Source organism: Pelodiscus sinensis, chromosome 13 (assembly GCF_052426305.1).
Source record: "Pelodiscus sinensis isolate ZL-2025 chromosome 13, ASM5242630v1, whole genome shotgun sequence".
Classification (NCBI taxonomy): domain Eukaryota; kingdom Metazoa; phylum Chordata; order Testudines; family Trionychidae; genus Pelodiscus; species Pelodiscus sinensis.
Genome location: NC_143064.1, coordinates 49,591,050 through 49,614,020, shown reverse-complemented (window position 1 = coordinate 49,614,020; position 22,971 = coordinate 49,591,050). Strand labels below are relative to the sequence as shown.

The following is a 22,971-nucleotide window of genomic DNA, read 5'->3' as shown; positions in this document are numbered from 1 at the left end:
CCTGCTCTAGTCTGACCTCCCATAGAATGCAGGCTACCAGCACCACCCAGCACCCACACACTAAGTCCAGAATGAGAACAAAGTAAGAGACACCCACAAAAAGCTAGACTATTACCTGCAATAAGCAGAGAATAGAAGGGACTGAAGTGCACTGGTGCCCAAGCCCCTGCAGTGGCAGGGAAATGATGAAGTGAGATACCCAGGTAATCCTGGCAAGTGAACTGCATCTTTGCAATGCAAAACACATCCAAGGTCACTGCCAAGCTTAGCTGGGAGAGAATTCCTTCATGACTCCAGATATGCTGACTGGAGGCGGGGGGAGAGGGGAGAAAGAGGTACTGCACTCCTGGTAAGGGTTGGGGTCTTGGGCAGAAGGGCTTGGCGGCTGTCAGCTCGCAGTGCCACTCGGAGCAAACCATAGCATTCCCCTTCCCACCTGTGGCATCCCTCAGCTGCGCAGAGCACATTGCTTTTTTGTATCATTGGGCCCCAAGGTAACTACATCCTCTGACCCCACCCTTGCCCCATTGGCTGGTCTGGTGGTCAGTTAGACCCTGAGCATGTAAGCCAGCCAACTATTTTAGAAATAAAATGCCCAGTGTCACCTCAGAACCCTGGCCCATGCTGCCCAGCATCCCATCTCCAACCATGGCCATCCTTGGTGCTTCTTCTAGTAAAACTCTTCTGGGAACCATTCCTCATCAACTATAGTCAGAAAGACTGTCACCGTTCACCAGCAACTATCTTCAGTGTCAAACAGGAAGACAAGCTTGACAATGGACCCCATCCGAATGCACACAAAGGAATCCAGAGGCAGGGACGCTACCTTTTACCACCAGGACTGAACCGCGACGAAGCTGGAAGGGTCTGACTTTGCATGTGTGGTCCTCCTTCCTCCTCAATCTCAACCCTTTCAGGATGAAAAATAAAGACACATTCTACACGTGTACACACATTTGTTCAAACATTTTATTGTGTCTCCCCTCATGCTGAAGAATTTCTCTCTGCTCATCCTAGGGCCAAACTTTAATTCAGTCCCTGGAGCACTAAGGCTGGACTTCACAATGAATATGTTAACTGAGCCCTTACCCTCACCTGGTAAGCATTTCTCTGTGTGGGACTGACTGCCCTTGGGAATTTAAAAGCCCAATGGTGATGACTGCGGGGACCCATCTCTTCTCAGAGAGGAAAGGAAGTCGCTAATTCCAGGATTCCTGACAATCCACAATTGTCATCTTCCAATTCAATATGTAGGGCTATGTCTTCACTTCACACCTTACAACAGTGCAGCTGTGCCACAGTAACCCATGTACTTAATAGGGAGCTCCCTGTCGGGGAGGGAAGAGGTAGGAGCGAGTTGAGTGTTACTGTTGCTGGGCGGATTCAGCACTCTACCCAGAAGCTTCTGGAGTTGGGCCCAGTAGTTTGGGGTCACACTTCATGAGCAAGCAGGCAGGGCAGATGCTTTTCTAAGGCCTGTGTGAGCTGGAAGAAGCTAAACCAGGAGCAGAGAACTGGCTGCTGCTCCTTACTCTGCAGCAGATAGTGATGTTGTTAACCCTCTGCCAGGGATCAGGGCAATGCTACTTAGAGCTAGGAGGGGAAATAACTTGTGTGTTAATTGTCTGCTTTAAATATTTTTTTGATTTTAGTCAAACTGATCTAGTTCACTTTCTCAGTCCCTGTGATTCTTCCGCTCCTCTGTAAATGTAGCAATGGGGAAGAGTCATTTCTATTTTGTTATTCTCAAATGTGGGGTTTTTTGGTATTTTCTTGTAATAGGGTTTCTTTAAGGCTGTTCACTTGTGAGCTAACCGACTAGTTTATCAGTGAGCTGATTGTCTACCAGTGACCATAGCAGAGGAAGAGTCTGTCTGGACTCCAACTGAGGATTCCCTACAAGCAAGTGGAGAAACACTTCAGACTCAGCATATGGTGCAGATTTGATATCTGAGGCGCACACAGACTTTGGTGAACTAAATCTAAGCTCTTGGGACCTCTCAGCCTTTTCTTACTGTATTTATGTGGATTGAACTGTTCAATTTTCACTTTATGTTTATTGTAATTACTAGCCAATAGCCCATCATAAGATGGGATTTTCGGGTCTCTCCTCCATGTCCATCTCTCTCTCCTCCTCCTGCCGCCTCCCCCCCTCCCGCCATCTCTCTCAGCTCTCCTCTGCCTCCTGCCTCTCTCCCCCTCTTCTCCTCTCCCTCCTGCCTCTCTCTTGGGGGACCGCGGAGCCCAAACGGCCGCTTGCTCCCCCGTGGCAGCCTGGCTTAGCAGCGCAGAAGTCAGCCGAGCAGCACGGTGGGAGGCGAAGGACGTGACTCAGGCAACAGCACCGCCCAGAGGCAACAGCCAGCCTGTCAGCGTTACAGAGTCACAGACATTGGGCTACTGTATGTATATGTATGAGAGACATTATTTGTGGGTTTTAAAATAGCTGTGCTCTGTGTAAGAATTCGATTATTTGTTTCTTCATAACATTTTATCAAGTTATTTAATTAAATTCATTACTTTAGTTTCTTTTGGAACTTGAATGTAGGGAGGCTGACACTGGGCCATCCTTGCTGAAACTCCCTCCAGACTAAACTCTGGGTCTCCAGTACTGCTGTGGAAGTGGGGTTTCCCAGTGAAGTCTAGCCCACCCACGGTTACACCACGAAAGCTGCACCGTGGTGAGGTGCACCATGTAGCCACTATCTCCTGAAGAAAATACAAAGTCACCTCCAACGAGGAGAAGTAGCTTTATGACTGAGCGCCTAGCTTCCGCCAACAAAGCCTTGTCCACACCTGCACTTTTCATTGTTCAAACTCTTGTCGTTCAGAGGGGTGGTTTTCACATCCCTGAACAAAACCAAAATGTACTGCCAAAATGTCAGTGTAGACATAGCCTAAGTCACTTTGTTCATCCCACTAGGAGCTTTCCTGTGCTAGTATAAGTCAGCCCAAATGGATCGGTCCAACCCATCTAGCCATTTTCCCTGCCTCTAACTTCACACCAAATGGAAATTCCAACCCTAGTCCTTAGTAAAAACTCTTACACTGAGATGGTAGCACAGAAGAGGACTCTACTGTAATTTTAGGGGCAGAGATCCATGACTTACCTCTTGGCAATGAAGGGTGATACTTCTTGAGTTGGGCTTCTATAAAGGAGGTGCAAAAGCAAAGATTATATAAAGCCAGTGGACAAACTCAGACCTGGCATGGGGGCAATTCTCATAAGAGGTGGTGAGATAAATGCAACAGACACGAAGAAGTTATTTTACATATAGGGTCACGTAATACAGTTTACACAGATTTAGCAGTGAGCGGGTATGTAAAAATCAATGTGACTTACACACCTAAGCAGTGAAAGCAGCCTCTGATCAGGTGCAAAATAAAGTCACCACCTCTTATTTTACACCTTCCTTTTAGTAGTTTTTTCTTGCTGCACACAAAATCCTTCTTCCTTGGCACATAATATGGCATTTGTTTTGCACACCAGCTGAATTCTAAATCAGTGCAAAGTACACTATCCTATTGCCCTTGTGTGAATTATGCCACTTTATGTCACTGCTGTGACACATTCCTTCCTGGCTTCTCCCATAACCTCACAGGTACTGCTAATCTCCCTGTCACCTCATTGTGTCACCCTGAGTTAGCTTTCTAAGTTGTAAACATTAGTCACTCATCAATGGGAGATCAATGTTGTTTTGATCAGTGGAACTGATCTTTATAACCTTAGGTGAGAGGCGGATAGAGGAGCCTCCTCCACCAGCAGCATCTCTTGCCTAGTTGGACAACTACTGTTACAGGAACTCCAGGTGAGATGAGGGCCTCACAATATATGATAAAAGAAAGTCCATGCCCCAAGGAGCTTATATGAACTGAACACAAATCCTGCTTGGAATCTAATCTCTTCATGAATGATTGGAGTGGCCTATGCTAATGTTTACAAGCTCCTTCGGCCCCCCCCCCCCGCCTTCTTTCCCTGGTTCAATAAAGCTGGGCGGGAGAAAGCAGGTGTTTGGGATGTTCTGAGCAGCCAGGCCCAAAAATACACGTCTTGTGGGCTCTAGGCAGTTAGGAATCATGTTTTTTCAAAGATTTTGGGCTATGTTTCTTTGCTTTGTCTCCTTTTCCTCTTGGATGAGAAACACTTTGAAGGTCCTTCAATGAATGTGCCCAGTTTTGCAAGTCCTTGGACTTCACTCAGAACTTGATTCAAAGCCCATAGAAGCCAATGGAAAGACTCACATTGCATCCAGTGGATCAGACCCATTAAGTCCCAGGAAGACATTTGCTAATAGTTGCCCTTTCTGTTCTCTCCTCCCATGAGACTCACCCATTGCTTTTCTTGGCAGCAGAGAGGACATAAGAGCGCTCCCTGCTCGCTGTGCGCCTCAGTACACTGTTGGCTGCCTCTGCCCTGGAAGGAAAGGAAGAGAGCACATTCCAGTGATGGGGCTGGGAAAAAGGAGGCTGAAATGATAGGGGACTGAAGTGGAACAAGTCACTGAAGGCTTGTATCAGAGACTCACTTGAAAAAAAAAAAAGCATAAATCAAGCAAGAGCCAAGGGTAGAGAGAATGGCCTCTCTGTCCATTCATTCTGTACCCATCCCTTTGGTAGCCAGATATCAAATCCAGGCTTCATACTATTTATACTGTGCCATGTATGTCTATAGCTCTGTGCTATGGGTGAAATATGCCAAACAAACAGAATCCGGGCAAACTAGTTCAAACTATAATAAAAAATACTGTCAGATACATAGATGAACATAAATGACAGGGGAAAATCAACATGTTTTTAGTAAAGGGATATCATGCCTTGCCATTCTACCAGAATCTTAAAAAATAAAAAATCAACAAGCATGTGGACAAGGGGAACCTAGTGGATATAGTGTACTTAGATTTTTAAATAGCCTTTGACAAGGTCCAGCACCAAAGACTCTTAAGCAAAGTAAGCTGCCATGGGATAAGAGGGAAGATCTCTCATGGATTGATACCTAGTTAAAAGACAGGAAACAAAGTACAAATGGCCAGTTTTCAGAATGGAGAAAGCAAACAAGATGCTGGTAATCATTAAGAAAGGGACAGGTAAGACAAAAATATATTGTTTCTTTATAAGACCATGGTACTTTCACATCTTGAATACTACATGCAGATGTGGTCACTCCATCTCAAAAAAGATGTACTGGAATTGGAAAAGCTTCAGAAAAGAGCAGCAAAAATTATTAGAGGTATGGAATAGCATCTGTATGCAGAGAGATTAATACAGGGACTTTTCGACTTGGAAAAGAGATAGCTAAGGGGAGATATGATTGAAATCTATAAATCATGACTGGTATAAATAACTGCAGAGGGGTAGCCAAGTTTGTTGTTTAAGTTTTTCCTGTTACAGACTAATAGTCTAGTAGCATCTTAAAGGCTAACAAAACATGTAGATGGTATCATTAGTTTTCTGGGCACAGCCCACTTCTTCAGATGATCGGAGTGCAGGAAGTCCAGACCCAAGAAATTTCCTTCACTACTGTCATCTGAAGAAGTGGGTTGCGTCCACAAAAGCTCATGATATCATCTATATGTTTTGTAAACCTTTAAGGTGCTACTAGACTGTTTGTTGTTTAAGTTTTTCCTGGTACAGTAATTCCTCATTTAACATGTGCCCACTTAACACGTTTTCACGATAGCACGATTTATTTTAGGGATGTTTTTTTAATTACACGACCGTCCCCGGAATAACACGATTTTTCCCAGCCAGCCCATTGCCAGCAGCTGTGCGGGGCTTTCCCCACCTCCCTGCAAAGCGGTGGAGGGTTCGCCGCTCGCCGCGCCATTCCCCAGCGACCCCTCCCACCTCGCCAGACGCAGTGCGGGTCCCGGCAGACCCGTCACAGGGGCATACTCCCAACCCAATTTCCCTCCCCTCTCCTTCCCTTCGAGAGCCAAACATCTCCCCTCCTTGCTGTAACCCAGTCCCCTTTCTCCCCCAACCTTATGCCCCGGTCCCAACAGACACCACCGCTTGAAACACGACCCCCACCTTTTCCATTATTTTCAATGGGAAAATTGACCCCGCATAACACGTTTTCACTTAACACGATCATTTTCTGAAACATATCTATAGTGTTAAATGAGGAATTACTGTATAAAGAAATTAGATAAAGAAATGCTATTTACTACCTCTCAACACAAGTAGTACGGGTCACCAAATGAAATTAGCAGGCAGCAGGTTTAAAACAACCAAAGGGAAGTATTTTTCACACACCACAGTCCATCTATGGAGCTCTTTGCTAGAGGATGTTGTGAAGGCCAAGATTTTAACAGGGTTCAAAAAAGAACTAGATAAATTCATGGAGCGTAGGTCCATCAATGGCTATTAGCCAGGATGGGTAGGAGTGGTGTCCCAAAAGGCACTTCTGAAAATATTATTTCAAGTATCATGAACTCTGATTGCGGCTTCTGAGGCTGTTTTGCAGCAAGTCCCACATTACAGAGGAAGTGATGTGAAAGCTAAAGCTGGACCTGAGCTATGGAAGTTCAGATCTGAATGTGGATCCAAATGCAAAAATGTTCAGGTTTAGAGTTGTGGAGCTAGTTGCAAAAAGTGAGGTCCTCACTTTATTCCCAGGATATTTCTAGGGTTGCCAGGTGTCCAGAATTGGCTCAGACAGTCCAGTATTTTCGCCTCCTGTCTGGTTAAAAAATTCAGAAAATACTGGACACCTAAAATGTCCGGTATTTTCTGATTTTTTTAACCAGACAGGAGGCGAAAATATCGGACACCTGGCAACCCTATGACACACTCAGCAACCAGGCCCAGCCCAAGCCCTCCTCCCCTTCCCCTGCTTACTTGGTTCCACAAGGAAGCTGCCTTCTGGCTCCAATCAAGAAAACAAGATGGCCACCAGCAGAAAGACTAAGGACTTTTCTTAAAGGGGCCATGCTGTTTTTTTGCTTTCCTTTTATTTTCCTCAACAGAATTTTTTCCCTGGTGTTTCTTTTTTTTGGGGGGGGGGGGGGCGGAAGGAGGGTGTTCGGTATTTTTGGTAAACCACCTGGCAACCCTAGATATTTCTGAATCTTTACACCATTCTTTCCCTCCATTCACATGGACAGAATGTAGCTGATGGGTTCCCCATCTCCTTTCACTAGCCAGGAAATTAGCTGGGCCATGCTGTCATTTTGAATCACATCAGACTTTGTTATATTCCGTTAGGAGCCCTAGACCTGAGGCATTGATGTGCTCTACATAAAAATGCATTTTTGTTCTGACTGCGGTCAGGCTCAATGGCTCAGCTAAAATTTTCATAACCCTGAGACACATGATGCTGGTAGATAAGATGTAAAGGTATTTTCCATTGTATTCATTGAGTCCCTGCATGAAATGATACAGGCTGCAACAGTCTGTACCTCTTTTTATGTTCATCTATGGAAAAAGATTGTTCCTCTTCATCTGACTCCACTGATGTTTGCCTGACATTGAACGGAGCCCTAAATCCAAGAGAAAAGAGGAGAGCTATATTAATCTAAAGCAATGGGCACTGGATAACAGATTTTGAAACAGCCTTAGCCAGGTGAGCACAGATGAAGCAGATGACATGGCTTTGGGATAGATGTCAGTGCAGCATCTAAAGGAGGGCACTAAAAGTCTGTCCTTCAGTCATGTGAGAGGCACTTTCGTTTTCCATGTGCCATGGTGAAAACAAATCTCTGTCCCACTTTTCTGATTTACAACTTGAGCCTCAACTTGTGATACTTCTGAATGCTGAGCGAGAAATGTCAGACCATGTCCAGGCAGCAGACCCTTACATGAGAGTTCTGCATTTCTTGCTTTCAGACAGGCCACAAACACTGCAAAGCAATCATCCCTCGTGGTAGTTTAGAGGCCTCTGGCTCCTGTCTCAAAAGGGATTACCTAGGGGTGAAATTCACCCCATGCAGGCCAGTACCAGGGCGAGGCACCTCTTAAGCCCCAGGGAAATGCCAGGCAGTAATGTCTTTTAAAGTGAAGGGCAAGAGGAATGTTCAGCAAGCTGAGTGATCAGACTGGCTGAGCAGGTGGCTCCAGCATGCAGGCAACTGCACAGATAAGCAGTGAACTTCTTCTCCAGGTACACTCACAGTTTCTTGTAATCCTCAGTTGTCATCTTGTATCCAGAGGAGACGCAGGGGAGACTGGAACTCTGTGCCTGAGCTGCAGCACTGCAGATAACACACAGTTCTGTTCATTAATGCGACACTCATGACCTTGTGACCGTTTACCAGACTCCTTCCCATGCCAATTTGAGAATGTTCCAAAAGAGGAGGGGGAAGTGAATGACCTAATAGATCATGCCAATTACTGTATGGAGAGCACATTGTCTCTTTCAGTTGTCCTGGTCAGAGACTGCAGGGTCCACTCTCTGAAAAAAGCTGATTAAAAGAACCTGAGGGTGTGATTTTACTTGTAAAAAGTTTCTTAGCATATTAAGCTTATCTGTCATGTTTTGTTTTTAATTTTTAGTAACTTACTTTGATCTGTTATCATTTAAAACCTACTTTTTATACTTAATAAAATCCTGGTTGCTTATTAAGCCCAGCGTAAATAATTGTTACCTGGAGGAGGGAAACCAGCTGTGCATCTCACTCTTTCATTGATAAAGGAGACAAACAAATTATGAGCTTGCCCTGTATAAAAGTTTATGCAGAATAAGAAGGATTAATCTGGGGTTCTGGTCCCACCTGGGCTCTGAACCGGGGGGTTGTGTCAGCTCCCTTTGACTGAGTCTTCCCAGAGCTGAATTAATCTTAGTGTCTGTGTTGCTCTGCTGTGAGTTGTGACCCCCAACTCTGTGCCATTGTTCAAGGAGACCAGAGAGTCTGGTTCAGCAGGACAGGGTGGCTGGACACCCCAGGGGACAGGCAAGCGAGCTCTGTGGTATTTCGGCACATCAAGGGACAGTTTCAAAGGGATCTCTGTGACCGAGCCCATCACAACCAGCATGGACATTTTCTCAAGGTTCTTACATACCCCAAAGAGCTCTAATCAGCACCCGATTTCTGGTACAAGCACCCAGAGATAAAAAAAGAAGGGCACTTTTAAAATGCTCCCACTCCAGACAACTTCTGGCAATCTCCTCAAAGGTCAATGGGAGGCCAAAATGAACCTCTCTACTACATGCCACAATGTGTCAGTTTAGACATAGCATTAAACCTCAGAATTGGGATCACAGTTTGCAGTTTTGAATGTACTCGAAATGCAGCCGGTTGTGTCCAAGTCTCTACTTTATTAAAAGCTTAATTGTCTTTGAACTCTGGACTGTGGTTGGAGTGGATCCACCAGAGTTTAATGGAAATCTGTGGGACTCTATGGGCTTTATATGAAATCAAACGTTGGGCACCAGCATATACAGAAGATTCCAAAACCCCAAGCAGGTCTTGTATGAAGAACAAACCTTTTCTGTGTGCCATTGGAGTAGGAGGTCCTCTTGGGTGGAGTCTTGTCGATGGTCCTAGTGAACACCCCCCTATAGGAAGGGAAGAACTGTAGTTACATGCAGGGCCATCTTAGAAGGTAGACTGAAGAAAGGGTGAGAGAGCCATTGAGAAAGATCCTAAAGGAGAGAATCATGCTAACATGAGCCCCAAATTTGTCTCCCCACCTAATCTATTAAGCTGCAAATTTACCACATAGATTGCAGGACTCTCATTGCTTCCAGTACCACTATGACTATGATCTTGGTCTATTACAATGGCTCCTGTATAGCCTGATGGGGAGACACTGCCCAGCTGTGTATTCCATGAATCACGATGGCTCTGTAGATGCTGAATGTATACAGGCTTCGTCCAGCACCCAAAGGATTAGTGGAATTGAGAGAGGAAGCGAATACACCTCACGTTTTGGCTTTGCAAGGGCTGATCTCTCATATTAGGGGCCAGATGTTAGATTAGAAACAGTTGAAAACATTCCATGGTTGTCAACACTTTAAAACCAACTTCCATGGGAACTTGGGAGTGTGGCGATACAGGATCCGTGATTCTGTCAGACCAAGCCCACTGCTGATCAACAGCCAGTGCTGCAATGGAAGGTAAATCCCACAGTGTTCTGCATTTCTAGCGCACTGATGTTTACAAGGGACAGGGGAGGAAATTCCTGATACCCTCACCTACCAAATAACCACCTCTTTGCTCAGGCTAGGAGATCTGATTTCCCATCGCAGCCAGTGCTCTGCTTAGCAAGTACCCAAACATGTCTATCCACAGGGGATCCCACAGTCAGGCACTACCAGAATGGAAACCCAGGTGACATTGCTACTTCCCCCATTTTATCCTCTCCCATTCTAGCCTTTGTCACCTGCAGCCCCAGAATTGCTAACTCAGTGGATGAGGATCTTCAGACTAACCTGATGAGATAACCGGAGGTAGGCTTAGAACCTGGCGACCTACACAGGAAACAGAAATAAAAACTCTTAAGCACGAAACAGGAGCAACAATATCAAGTGTTACAGGGAAATACCCACAGGATGCAAGGTTGTCAGTGGATCAGAGTTTCTGGTGCTGTCCTAAGCCATAACAGTGGCAATCCATGATGCTATTTCACATCCTCCTCTGAAGATCATATAGCCACTATTGTGTACAAATCACTCCAAAAAGGGTTTTTACACTATTTAAGGCTGTGCTAAAAAAGGGTTCTCTCAGGAATCTAATTCTTTTTTTAAAATTGTGCTGATACTCCATTAAACTCCTACCACAAATGTAAGTCCACAGATATAATAGACATGAAGGGATAATGGATCAAGGAAACATTGCCTCTCAGACAACAGCAGAGTCACACTAACACTAACATTTCAATGTCCGTCTGTAGAAAAGGCCCATGGTTCAGCTGGAGAAGGCGTTTGGGGAAACACTCCCTTGGAGGACCCAGAAGGAATTTTGACAGATAGGGTTAGAACCTGAAAATTGTGACATGCTAAAAGGACTGAAGTGGAGATGAACGTAGGAGATAGCTGTGTAGAGAGTCTCTGGGTTAAGCTAAAAGGGGTAAAAAACGAGGGTGATATCATGCTAGGAGTCTACTACAGGCCACCTAGTCAGGTGGGAGAGGTGGATGAGGCCTTTTTTAAACAATTAACAAAACTATCCAAAGCCCAAGATTTGGTGGTGATGGGGGACTTCAACTATCCAGACATATGTTGGGAAACTAACACAGCGGGGCACAGGCTAGCCAATAAGTTTCTGGACTGCATTGGAGACAACTTTCTGTTTCAGAAGGTTGAAAAAGCTACCAGAGGAGAAGCTGTTCTGGATTTGGTTTTAACAAATAGGGAGGAACTAGTTGAGAACTTGAAAGTGGAAGACAGTATAGGGGTCAGTGATCATGAAATAATAGAGTTCATGATCTTAAGGAAAGGTAGAAGGGAGACCAGCACAATTGAGGTAATGGATTTCAGGAAGGCAGATTTTGATAAGCTCAGAGAACTTGTAGGTAAGGTCCCATGGGAAGCAAGACTGAAGGGAAAAACAACTGAGGAGAGTTGGAAGTATTTCAAAGGGATGTTGTTAAGGGCCCAAAAGCAAACAATTCCGCTGTGTAGGAAAGATAGAAAATATGGCAAAAGACCAGCTTGGCTTAACAAGGAGATCTTGCATGATCTCAAAATAAAAAAGGAGTCATATAAAAAATGGAAACTAGGACAAATAACAAAGGATGAATATAGGCAAGCAACACGGGAATGCAGGGGCAAGATTAGAAAGGCAAAGGCACAAAATGAGATCAAACTAGCTACAGGCATAAAGGGAAACAAGAAGACCTTTTATAAATACATTAAAAGCAAGAGGAAGACCAAGGACAGGGTAGGCCCACTGCTTAGTGAGGAGGGAGAAGCAGTAACAGGAAACTTGGAAATGGCGGAGATGCTCAATGACTTCTTTGTTTCGGTCTTCACCGAGAAGTCTGGAGGTGTGACTAACGTAGTGAATACAAGCAGAGAGAAGGTAAGTTTAGAAGATAGGATACACAAAGAACAAGTTAAAAATCACTTAGGAAAGTTAGATGTCAGCAAGTCACCAGATCCTGATGAAATGCATCCCAGGATACTCAAGGAGCTGATAGAGGAGGTATCTGAGCCTTTAGCTATGATTTTTGAAAAATCATGGCAGACAAGGGAGATTCCAGAAGACTGGAAAAGGGCAAATATTGTGCCCATCTATAAAAAGGGGAATAAGAACAACCCAGGAAACTACAGACCGGTCAGTTTAACGTCTGTCCCAGGGAAGATAATGGAGCAGGTAATTAAGGAAATCATATGCAAACACTTGGAAGGTAATAAAGTGATAGGGACTAGCCAGCATGGGTTTGTGAAGAACAAGTCATGCCAAACTAATCTGATAGCTTTCTTTGATAGGATAATGAGCCTTGTGGCTAAGGGAGAAGCGGTGGATGTCATATACCTAGAGGCATTTGATACGGTCTCGCATGATATTCTTATTGATAAACTAGGCAAATATAACTTAGATAGGGCCACGATAAGGTGGGTGCATAATTGGTTGGATAACTGTAGTCAGAGAGTTGTTGTTAACAGTTCTAAATCCTGCTGGAAAGGGATAACAAGTGGAGTTCCTCAAGGGTCTTTTTTGGGACCCGTACTGTTCAATATCTTCATCAATGATGTAGATATTGGGATAGAGAGTATGCTTATTAAGTTTGCAGATGATACCAAACTGGGTGGGGTTGCGACTTCTTTGGAGGATAGGGACATAATTCAAAATGACCTTAGCAAGTTAGAGAAATGGTCAGAGGTAAACAGGATGAGGTTTAATAAAGAGAAATGCAAAGTGCTCCACTTAGGAAGGAACAATCAGTTCCATACATACAAGATGGGAAGCGACTGTCTAGGAAGGAGCATGGTGGAAAGGGATCTAGGGGTCATAGTGGACCACAAGTTGAATATGAGTCAACAGTGTGATGCTGTTGCAAAAAAAGCAAATATGATTCTAGGTTGTATCAACAGGTGTGTTGTAAGCAAAACTCGTGAAGTCATTCTGCCGCTCTACTCTGCACTAGTTAGGCCTCAGCTGGAGTACTGTGTCCAGTTCTGGGCGCCACATTTCAAGAAAGATGTGGAGAAATTGGAAAGGGTACAGAGAAGAGCGACAAGAATGATTAAAGGTTTAGAGAACATGACCTATGAAGCCAGGCTTCATGAACTGGGCTTGTTTAGTTTGGAAAAAAGAAGATTAAGGGGGGACATGATAGCGGTTTTCAAATATCTAAAAGGGTGTCACAAGGAGGAAGGAGAAAATTTGTTCCTCTTGGTTTCTGAGGACAGGACGAGGAGTAATGGGCTTAAAGTGCAGCAGGGGAGGCTTAGATTGGACATTAGGAAAAAATTCCTAACTGTCAGGGTGGTCAAATATTGGAATAAATTGCCAAGGGAGGTGGTGTGTAAAAGCTGTAGAAACCATTTTCATATTTAGCTAGAAGCCATCTTGTATATCAGAAACCATTTCAGCTTTTCTCTCAAGCACGTAGACCAGAGTGAACGTTCTGTCACCCCGTGAGAAGAGGCCTACAAGATGGGCTATTGGTATGTGTTAATTGGACTGGTTGGGACAAGAGATGTACTCCCTCGTACCTGTCCGCCATCTTGTTGATAAGGCTTTGTTTTTCCAAATTTAATTGAGGATTTCTGTAATTGGATGCCCTGACGTCAGACTGTTTGGCTAAGGGTATGAAGATACTAGGATTAATTGTATTAGCAGCCTTACTGGGCCCGGCTCTGCTGTGACCACGTTTGGCTCATGCTGTGCTTTATTAATTAATAAAGCTGTTTGTTAGCTGCCTAAACACAGAGGAGCGTGTTTTTGCTTCGACAGGTGGAATCTCCCTCTCTGGAGATATTTAAGAACAGGTTAGATAGACATCTGTCAGGGATGGTGTAGACGGAGCTTGGTCCTGCCTTGAGGGCGGGGGGCTGGACTCGATGACCTCTTGAGGTCCCTTCCAGTCCTATTATTCTATGATTCTATGACTGACATAAGAACCTGTGAAATACTGAATCAGAAATGTCTGACATTGAAGGGCAGGACTAGAGGACAAGCAGCACAGGGATGGCCACACTGCACTTTCCAAAGCGTCTAGTCATTTGAGGTGCTTCGATGTTTGGGTGCTCAACCTGAGATACCTTAAAGGGTGTGATATGTAGAGGCTGGGGTGCAAGTCCTCGAGGTACTTTAAGTGGGAATTGGAAGCCTAAATACCCTCGAGGATCTGGGCCTCGGTGAAAGCCTCTCCCCTTTTAACATGTCTCAAGTTGGGCAACCAGAATCACTAGACATGCTTGGAAATCTTGACCTATTAATTAGTTGTACTGCAGTAGCAGGTCCGAGTCCTAGTCACAGACCAGGACCTCTGGGCTGGGCACTGTATAAACAGAATAAGACGACAGATAGTGCCCTAGGGAGCTGACAAATGTTATCCACCTACCTGCCAACCAGCCAAGGGACTTCAATCACCCTCATTACCATAGTTCCTGAGCTCTCCCCTAACCTCAACAGCAACAGACTCCATGCCTCCTCCTTCACTTCTAGGTGAACACTGCCAATTTCACAGGAGATCCAAATCCTATGACTGCTGGGACAAAAAGTGAGCTCCACCAGCTATGGGGTTGGGGTGGGAGATCAAGCTCCACTGGCCCTTACAGGGAAAACCAGCTCCAGCTATGGGAGCGCTATAGAGAAACCAGCTCCTTCAGCTGCAGGAAGCACTGAAAATGCCCCTCCCAAAGCAGCCACATGTTTATTCTTGTGTACTCCTTTGCAATGTCAAAGGTAGGTAGCAAGCAAAGGCAGACTCCCTGCCTGCCCTGGCTCAGCACCACTTCTGGATGCTGCCAGCACATTCCTGCAATCCTGGGGAGGGAGGGGAACTACCCCTGCAGCTTCCATTGGCTGCAGTTCCCAGCTACTGGGAGCTGTAGAGTCAGTGTTCAGGATAGGGACACTGCATGGCCATCAACGTCCTCCCACATGGGCCACAGGGCCAAGCAGGGAAAAATGTCCCTGCCAGAGAACCTTCATCATCCAAATGGGGGAAGGGGGGGGGGGGAAATGGAGCAACCTGTGGTCAGGTGCCAGCCTGCTAATGCACACAGGTTTCATCAGCTCTGGCGAGCCTTACCTTTGGAGAAGAGGGAGGGTTTTGTTTGTTTTTCATTAAGCAGCTTAATAAAATACTGGCTCTGTAAGTGACTATGGTTCCAAGCTCCATGCAATAGACTTTGCCCCGGGAACAGCTGGGGGCACTGGAGAGCTAGCTGTGTTGATTTCACACCACTCAGCATCCAGGATTCCCCCACTTGGGACAACCTCCATGTGCCCACTTCAGGCAGCTTTGCAGCTCCTTTTTGCCATGCCAGCAATCAGAGGGCACGAGCATTGGGCAGCAGTGGCTCCATGAATTCAGTTGCTCCTCTCTCATTTGCAGGTGGCCATCTCCTGGAGACAAAAAACTCCTCCAAGCTGCTGGGTTCATGATTCCCTGGCAAGGTCATTCCATTTAACTATCAAACGTGAATACAAGCAAGGTGTCCATTCAATTGTGAGTTCGCTGCCAGTCACAAAGCCTCAGACTACGTTAAGGGAAAGCCTGACTCTGATGGGATTGTCCCATGGCTCCACTGAGTTTGAGAAAGGGACCTTCCCAAAATAGCACAGAATTCAGGTGGGGGGGAAGCGGGAGGGCAGCAAGCTGGGATGGGGGAGTGGTAACTCCACTTACAATGGGCTGTTCTTCATCTCTTCCTCATTGTCTGAGTTTTGAGCGTGGATCCAGCTCTTATCCTCTTTTAGTGTGGTGCGTACCTTCATCTGCCTGATGATCTTCTTGCGATCTTCTTCATTGGGTGGAGTAACGCCTTCTGATACAGAATAAGAGGAGATGGTTTAGGGTATGTTTGGGATGGAGGGAATGGGCTTGTTGAATAAAGGACAGAACTCTCACTACCAACAGACCCCTCCAGAAACCATGTTGGATGGGAACAGAAGCCAGCTGCTATTTGAATTTCTGCTAAATACTGATGGAATCTTTCACCCACTCATGCAGGCTTTGGCGGTTGAAATGTGCCAGCTGGGTTTTTGGTACCACTTTATACTGGACGCCCTGGCCAACAGAAGCCTCTTGGAATTCACAGGGCTCATTTGCTTGCGCTCCTTTAAGAGGAGTACATAGTATGAATGAGTTGTTTTTCTACAACAAAGAACCAAAGATATTCAGGTGACTGAATGTCTAATGGGCAGTAGGTTTGTTTTCACATTCTCCCTCCTTGAATCTATAAATAGAGGCTCAGCTAATGCAAGTGTTAGCTTTGAAAAAAATGTTTCTGGTTGTCATGCCTGGTTTGCCATTTCTGCAACCTGGTAAGTTTCAGAGGGGTAGCTGTGGTAGTCTGTATCCACAAAAAACAACGAAAGAATTCAACTGGTTAATGCATTACAAAGGGAATATTCCATCTCTGGATATGCACATCTCCACACCAAATGCTGTGAATGACCCACTTCCACCCTGACTTGATTCGTTTCATTAACACAAGCAACTTCTTTTTGATCCCATAACTTCCACTCCAGTTCATCGGATGAAGTGGGCTTTTCCCATGAAAGCTTACGCCCTAATGTATCTGTTAGTCTCTAACACTAATGTGCCCAGGACTCCTCATTGTTTTTATAACCTGACAGTAAGACAAGTTTAGGACTTGCTCAATGGGAGGATGGACAGATCTAAAAGAACATATAAGTCCCATTCGCAAATTAGCGTACTAAAGAGACACCCTTGCCTCACTCATTTCTACTTTTCCATTCCCAATTGCTACTTCTTCCTCCATATGCGCATTGCACCTGGCACAATGGGGCTTTCCTTTCGATTGTGGCACAAGCACTAGCCTTCCATCTCTGTAAGACAGCGATGGGCAACCAAGGCTAATGAGTGGGCAGCATTCATCTCAGTGGACTGCCAGATTAAAATCAGGCACGTGCATTAACCATGCCACAAGAAGAAGAATAAATACACTACACTTGGTTCTCCTCCTGTAGCATGTCTTTTCAACACAAGGTCATCCGTTATTAAGGGCAAATTAAATTGCCAGCAAAAGTAACAAAGAAGCATAGGGAGCATCCGGTTCTCTCAATGTTGTGTGCAACACCATGCACCTCACACATGCCCTTAGCTTTAAATGAGTGTCACTTCTCAAGTATGCCAGGGGTTGCTCGATCCTCCCCTTGGCTCCAGGCACTGTCCTTAATTCACCCCTTCCCTCAAACCCCCACCCCGCCTCTACCCTGCCTCCTCCCCAAAGCATGCCCCATCCCCCCTCTTACTCTCTCCCCAGCATCCCCAGAGTGCTGTGAATTGGCTGGTTCAAGCCCCATCCCTGCTTCTCCCCCTCCCTCCAAGAGCTTGAAGGCCAAGAATCAACTGATAAGTGGGGATGGAGCAGGAACCAGCTAATTCACAGTGCTCTGTAAGTGCTGGGAGGGGGAGGGAGAGGAGGAGGAGGTGTAAGAGGCGAGGGGGGGCAGAGGCAGGTGTGCCACATGCGCCTGTGGGCCAGAGATCTCCCATTACTGTTATAAGATCTTTTCCTTCAGTGCTACTCAGTGAAAAATCTCTTTATTTTCCATTGGCTTTTTCCTCTCATCTACCCGGAGTCTTACAATAATCACTGGAATAAGTGCTAACAACATTAATTCAAACATTCCAACAGGAGATGTGAAAATGTCCTGGGTTGGAAAGGCTGCAGCATCAGTGGGAGACCAGGTGAGAGAAAGCGTTTTGGGGTTAGGTATGATAGGCTTGGACAGGGTGTTCCAGAAAGGCTTAGGGAGAAGATAGGGAAAGTGTTAGGTGCTGCAGAAAGCTAGACGGGGGGGGGGGGATATCAAAACATGGGCTGATCTTGCAGATTGCTAAGTACTATTTTCAAGGGGCTGAATACAGCTGGGTGTAAATAGGAATTTTCATGGGGAAAATCCCCTTTCAAAATAGATGCCTCCCCCCCTTGCATGCACACCGTTATCTCAGGAGAAAAAGGTGAAAAATGAGAAGGTGTGAGGAATGCCTGATGCTAATGAGCTGTCATCTTTTCCAGTTGAAAACCAGCAACAAAGTGCCAGAAGGTTCAGCCTACTCCACGCACAATTTTTGCACCAACACCAGTGAAACTGTTAGTTGGGGTGCAAGCGGTGCCACAGTGGTTAAACCAGCACAAACCTGAGTGCAGAGCCGGTTAGGCTTACCCCAGTGCAGATGCCCAAAACAAAGACTCTGCCTGTGGACAAGGGGTACAGTTGGGAGTTTCAGGAAGGCTGTGAGTGTGCTGGGAGGGATATTTGGACAGTGCGAGTACTGGGAGGGATGTGTGTATTATGGGGTTGCATTTGGGAGGGTGCAGAAACTGCACGGGGTATTTGATGCATTCTGGGGAGGGGCATAAGTGTATTGGGGTATTTGTGGGCTGTGGAGAGAGTGCATAGATACTGAGGACAATTTCAGGGATATGGTATGTGTGTGCTGTGGGCATTTGGAGTGCAGCAAGGGGTGTACATACTGAGAGGGGTATTTGGGGAGGTGATGGAGGAATGCATTCATACTGGGGGAGTCTTTGGAAGGGTGCACATGTCCAGGTAGGGGGTATATGAGGAGTGCTAGGTGGTGCATGTGTGCTAGGAGGATTATTTGGGGAATGCTAGTAGGGACATAGGGGGTGGGGGTTTGCGGGAGAAATGTGTGTTTGTACAGGGAGGGATATTTTGGGTATTCAGGAAGGGTGCTTGTGTACTGGGGTAGCTAAAATGTAATATGATGCTGGAGCTAATTTAGCAGAGCAAATAGTATGATTGTAAGGATGGAGAGAGCTACAAAGCAGTTTAGAGATCAACAAAATAAATTACCTTTTCTGGTACCAAGAGACATCATGGTTCTTTCAAATTTCCTTCTACTTCAGTTCCTAATTCAAGGCAATGGGTCCACCTGAAAAACAAAACAAAACAAAAAAAAACAAAAAGGGGGAGGAAGCCAAAATTATTGCTCCACTTATAAATGGTTTCCAGTCAGGATCTGGATTAGAGTGTGAATTACATATCCCAGCAATACCACATGGGCAGAAATGGGAGATGGGATGGTCCACTTGCCCCTCTATTTTATTTCATTCTTTTGACCAACTGAAGACTTTTCCATCACTGTTCTCATGGATTCATGTGAAAAGTCACAGGCTATGTCTACACTATGGCTTTTGCCGAAAGAGGAAATGTAAATGAAGCGTTGATTAGCATTTTGTCATGCTTCATTTGCATAATATATTCTGAACCGTTTTTGCGCAAGGGGTTTTTGCGCAAAAACGTGCAGTGTGAACGTTTCCTTTTTGCACAAAACCCCCTTTTTGTGCAAGATCCTTATGCCTCCCCCTCAAAGTTTGTTTGAGATTCTGACTTTTCATCTTGATTTAAAATAGGAACCAATTTTGAACTCTTGAGTATGTGAGGAAACTGTTTTGTGCCCAGCTCTACCCAACAGTCAGATATGAATCAGAAAGACTTCTGGCTACTGCTGGTCAAAAATACTCTGCCTGATTTGGCAGAACCAACACGTACCAATTCTATCAACAGCTTCAATGAAACCAGATAAACAGATATGTAGGCTCTCACTTCCAGAGAGCTGTCACGGTCCACAAGCTGACTAGATCCTCAGGATGGTCTGCTATCTAGCTTGATGGCTCCCTAGCTGAGAATCCATGCAGTCTATAAGCCCAGTGGGAACCTGGCAGGCTTGCAGCCAACAAGCTAAAAAAAATTATTTTGGTTCTCTTGAAATAGAATTTTCCTGGAAATCCCTCTCTGCAAAAAGTACCAAGTAATTTCTATTTCCTGACCAACTCTAGTGATAGCCTTAAGACAGAAGTGATTTACTGGACTGTTTTTGGGAATCTGGAGTGTAAATGAGAGGCTAAATCAGTCATTTAGTACAAAGAAGCAGAGCTTTCCATGGAATACAAATCAGTTTTAGAAATATGCTAACAGGATGGGATGCACAAAAAGATCCAGCAAGAACTCACAATCCAAGAATTGTGAGGTTCTATGGTGGCTTTATGTCACCTCTGAACCCTTCCAATGCTGGACTGGTCTAGAGGCATCCTCCCTGGACTGCAGAGTTACTTTAAATTCCTCAGCTTTGCCCCATCCTCAGCACATCGCTACCACTATCACACTCCCTATATAAAGAAACCTCCTTAGAGGGCAGTCTTCCCCAACTCTTATGCAGAGGGAGTCTTTTATGGCAAGTACAGAGACCAGAGCAGTGATGAGAATTTCAACCCTAAAATTTTGCTTGGGACTCCTCCCTAGACACAGCCAGCACTATTAGCCTCTTACCCAACTGTATCTGACTTTCACAACACAACCCAAATTTAAAGGAAGGGCTAATGGATGTCAAAAGGTGTGTGAATAAATACATAGGTCTGATGCCTGAAACTGCACATTGACCAACCCTACTACAATTCAGCAAGGTTACCTCTAGACTTCAAGACAAAACTCTGTAGTCTAGACATAGCCTAACAATGCTGATCCTTCAGGCTTCATTGTCCTCCCAGTCATTTCAATATGGGAGAGCCGATCACAAACAATTGTATTCCACTGATATTTCTGGCTCTGCAGACAGGTGTTTGAACATGTTGATGGTGCTCATTAGAATGGCACTGCAAGACTGGTAGTGGTTCCCACACATTGTTTTTCCAATTGTGACTCAACAGCAGCCAGCCAGCCCTGCCCTGTCTTGACAAGCATGTTGTGGCCCAGTAAGTTACAAGCACACTGAGTACAGTGTTTCAGAGTCTGTGGCAGGCCAGTATCTGGGAAAGCTGTCTCTAGAGAGCCTCAGTAAAAGGCTATACACACCAACCATACCTCCTGGATTTTCTGGAATAGTCCCAATTTAAAATACTCTGTCCTGTTATCCTCATAAAGCACTAAAATATCTCAAAAATTCAAATATTTCGGTGGCAAACCGGGAGGAGGGGAGGGAACGGGAGAAGCCCCGAGGCTCCCTGCTGGATCCAGCTCGCAGGGAAGGAGTGGAGCCAGAAACGGCTCCGAGTGCTGCTATTTCCCTTCCCCCGATTGGTGGAACGGCCTCACAATACGCACTCCCTGGAGGCTTTCCCCTTTGCTCCCATCAGCCAGGATCTGGGGAAAGCCTCCAGAGAGTGCGTATTGTGAGGCTGTTCCTCCAGCTGGGGGAAGGGAAGCAGCAGCGCGTAGAATCTGGCCAATGGGAGCAGCGGGAGGCCATGCCTGAAAGCAAGTGCCCCCCCCCCCCACACCTTACACTGAGACCCTGCGCCTCCAGCACACACACTCACCATCCTGCCGACACCCCACATCTCCAGCCTGCTCACTTGCTGCCTCCTCCGAGACCCCACACTCCTCACTCACTGCTCTGCTGCGACTCCGCACTCCCAGCCCAAACGCCTTCTGGTCTGAGGCGGACAATGGTTCGTTGACCACTGAAACACACAAAGAGCCTCCCCAGATAATTCTCAGCTAGTGACTCTAGGCTCTGTGGAGGACAAGTTGACTTTTCTAGTATGGCATTTCTATCCTGGGATGGCTATGCCAAAGCATAACTGGGGTTAAGGGCAAGTGAATCCTCTTTCAGTGACAGCACAGTTGGATCCATGCAGCACCTCAGACACTCGAATTACATAGCATCTGCAGATGTTCTAGTTCCAGCTTGGCCTCCACAAATCATTCCTGGATAGAGTGTCACAGGAGTCCCATGACAAAGCCTGGATCATAATGGCAAGCTCTGCATCGAAGAGGAGGATCCTTCTGTGATGTAGTGGGGTGTACTGTACATGCTGGTTGGGCATTCACTGGTTGGTATGCTTGGACCGTGGGTGACCCCTACTGGCCCACGTCTGTAAGCGCTGCCCAGCAGGGGGGTCGCCCTGAGGGCCTCCATGTCATGTAGACTATGGCCCAACCAGTTCTTACCTGACCAGGGAAGGGTCTGAACAAAGGAAGGGTGTGGCTTGGAGAAGGGGCAGTCTTGGCTGGGAAAACATGGAGAGGAGACTGAACCGAGCGCTGGGGGTTCAGGGGCCTATATACCCCTGCCCCAAGGGTCTAAGGCTGCCTGGCCCTGACTGTATCCTATATCCCTGACTCCTATATCCTAGTGGAGTCTCATCTCGCTGCAGACAGGGTGCAAGGTCGGGGGGTACCCGACGTGCCATCACACCTTCTTCCTTGCTAACTGAGTCCAAGTGGCACTTACAGCTGCTATTTGGAGATCTAGTGCAGAGTTAGTTCAGTAGGCCTTGAAGACGCTGCAGCGTTTTAACAACTGGTCCCAACTCAGGTGCTTATGCACACGAATAGCCCTGTTGATTTCAATGAGTCTACATATGTGCTGAAAGCTAGGCATGTGTTTGAAAAGGGCCCTTGGAGAGCATGTTTGCTTGACTCTGGAGCTTACCATTGCATTGTTGAACATGAGGTGGTGGCTTTTTTCTTAGGTGGAACACTTCAGAGAGAACAACTCTGCTTTTCTACCCAACTTCAGATTTATGGTCAGGTCGACTTGAAGCTGTATCATTTCCAGAGGCCTCTATGGGCTGGGGCAGCAGCTTTCATCTTTCTAGATGACTGTCCTCCTTTCAGGAGTCTAATTTGTCTTGCATTCTCCCAAGTTTCCCCTCACTTAAAAATGACTTACAGAATCAGACATAAAAGTAAAATGCAGTCACTTCTAGGACGGGTGTGAAAACAAATCAGTATGCTGCCTGTTGTACAATGGAGGATGCATTTTCCCATGAGATTACTGACATTCATGCACTGCACACAGGGGGTATGTTTTCAGATCATGTCTGAATGACAAGGATCCCTGTTGGCTGGGTAGCTTTCAGAACCTGTCACACTCTGAAAACTCTTTGTAGCAGATCTTCCTGCTCTCTAT

General features: G+C 45.8%; 1 protein-coding gene across 10 annotated transcripts in view; it reads right to left on the bottom strand.

The window, feature by feature from the left end:
• Positions 1–22,971, bottom strand: part of ZNF185 (zinc finger protein 185 with LIM domain) — a 78,106-nt gene that overhangs the window by 40,772 nt on the left and 14,363 nt on the right. For 4 of the 10 annotated variants that reach the window (XM_006111329.5, XM_075941216.2, XM_006111326.5 and 1 more), the window contains exons 2-10: positions 18,912–18,990; positions 15,748–15,886; positions 10,373–10,411; positions 9,425–9,496; positions 8,112–8,192; positions 7,401–7,481; positions 4,331–4,414; positions 3,111–3,149; positions 827–910 (exon numbers count right to left, since the gene is read on the bottom strand). In XM_006111329.5, coding sequence (XP_006111391.3) covers positions 827–910; positions 3,111–3,149; positions 4,331–4,414; positions 7,401–7,481; positions 8,112–8,192; positions 9,425–9,496; positions 10,373–10,411; positions 15,748–15,886; positions 18,912–18,936 — 644 coding nt within the window. In that variant the 5' untranslated portion in view covers positions 18,937–18,990. Of the gene's footprint in view, positions 1–826; positions 911–3,110; positions 3,150–4,330; positions 4,415–7,400; positions 7,482–8,111; positions 8,193–9,424; positions 9,497–10,372; positions 10,412–15,747; positions 15,887–18,911; positions 18,995–21,373; positions 21,518–22,971 lie in introns of those variants that run through there. The other 6 variants (XM_075941212.2, XM_075941214.2, XM_075941213.2 and 3 more) reach the window with 5 other exon arrangements.